This window comes from Egretta garzetta, unplaced genomic scaffold, assembly GCF_000687185.1.
Source record: "Egretta garzetta isolate BGI_Z169 unplaced genomic scaffold, ASM68718v1 scaffold975, whole genome shotgun sequence".
Lineage (NCBI taxonomy): Eukaryota > Metazoa > Chordata > Aves > Pelecaniformes > Ardeidae > Egretta > Egretta garzetta.
The window spans coordinates 347707-348774 of record NW_009259633.1 but is presented as its reverse complement, the minus strand read 5'-3'; the positions used below and the strand labels follow the sequence as shown (position 1 = coordinate 348774).

Below are 1068 nucleotides of genomic sequence, written 5' to 3'. Positions count from 1 at the left end.
CGCGCCCCGCCCCCCCCGCCGCACCCAGCCCAGCCCCAGCAGGAGCAGGCAGGCTCGGCAGTCACTGGCAGCACTGGACAACTGAAGGCAGCTTCCCCAGCTCTCCCCAGGCTCTCGCAGGAGGATGGTCCTGGGTCTTGGGGGCAGCTCACCCCGGAGATCCTCCCCACTCCCTGCCCTGGACCCAGAGGTGCCCGGGCTCCTGCGAGGGGCCATGTGTGGGGCAGACACTGGGCGATGCCCTCCTGGCATCCTCCAGCCTTACTTTGGCTCCATGAGGACATCGATGACGCACTTCCTCTGAGGTCCCACTGTGGTCCAGTTCTTGGCCAGGCTCACCATGGCCCCGGCATCCAGCAGGCCATAGCCATAGGAGTGGCTGACTGTGGACAGAGAGGGTGTCAGTGCCGCTCCCCAGCCGCGCCGCACAGCTCGCCGGGCCCTCCTACCTCCCTTGCCCCCCAGGGCTGCTGCTGTGCTCTGCCCCATCATCCCTGGGCTAGTGGTGCTTGCAGGAATGGGAGACCCCAGTCCATCCCTGGCACCCCGGTACCTTTGCGGCCGACACCATTGGTGACCCAGTCATTGGCATTGAGGTGAGCCGGCTTCGACGTCTGCACCACCAGGTGCTGCATGTCCCGCCAGGTCAGGTTCTTGCTGTGGGTAGACACGGGGCTCAGGCACCGGTGCCCGGCTCCTCCTGGCCCCAGGCGGGTCCGTGCCCAGGCGCCGCTGCCTCGCGGGGCTTGCACGGCCACCCCAGCCCAGCCCCCATCTGTGCCTGCCCTTACTTGGCTTCCAGGGCCAGGGCGATGATGCCAGCAGCCAGGGGTGCTGAGGCCGATGTCCCCGTGTGCGATTCGGTGCATTTCTGTCTGAGGTCAGTCGTCACCTGCAAGGAGGAGCGCTGGGGTAGGGGGTGCTGCGGGCACCAGACAAGTCCAGGAGCCAGCTCGGGAACTTGTGTCCCCATGAGCGCGGTGGGAAGCGAGGCAGAGCTGCCGCTGGAGGGAAGCGCGTGAGCTGCCCCTGGAGAAGCCCTGAACTCAGGAGACGGAGCCCTGGGAG

General features: G+C 67.5%; 1 protein-coding gene across 1 annotated transcript in view; it reads right to left on the bottom strand.

Annotated features, from left to right (window-relative positions):
* The window catches only part of FURIN (furin, paired basic amino acid cleaving enzyme), a 13104-nt gene that overhangs the window by 2178 nt on the left and 9858 nt on the right, over positions 1 to 1068 (bottom strand). Inside the window, 3 exon segments of the mRNA XM_035893983.1 lie at positions 266 to 383; positions 554 to 657; positions 792 to 907. Coding sequence (XP_035749876.1) covers positions 266 to 383; positions 554 to 657; positions 792 to 907 — 338 coding nt within the window.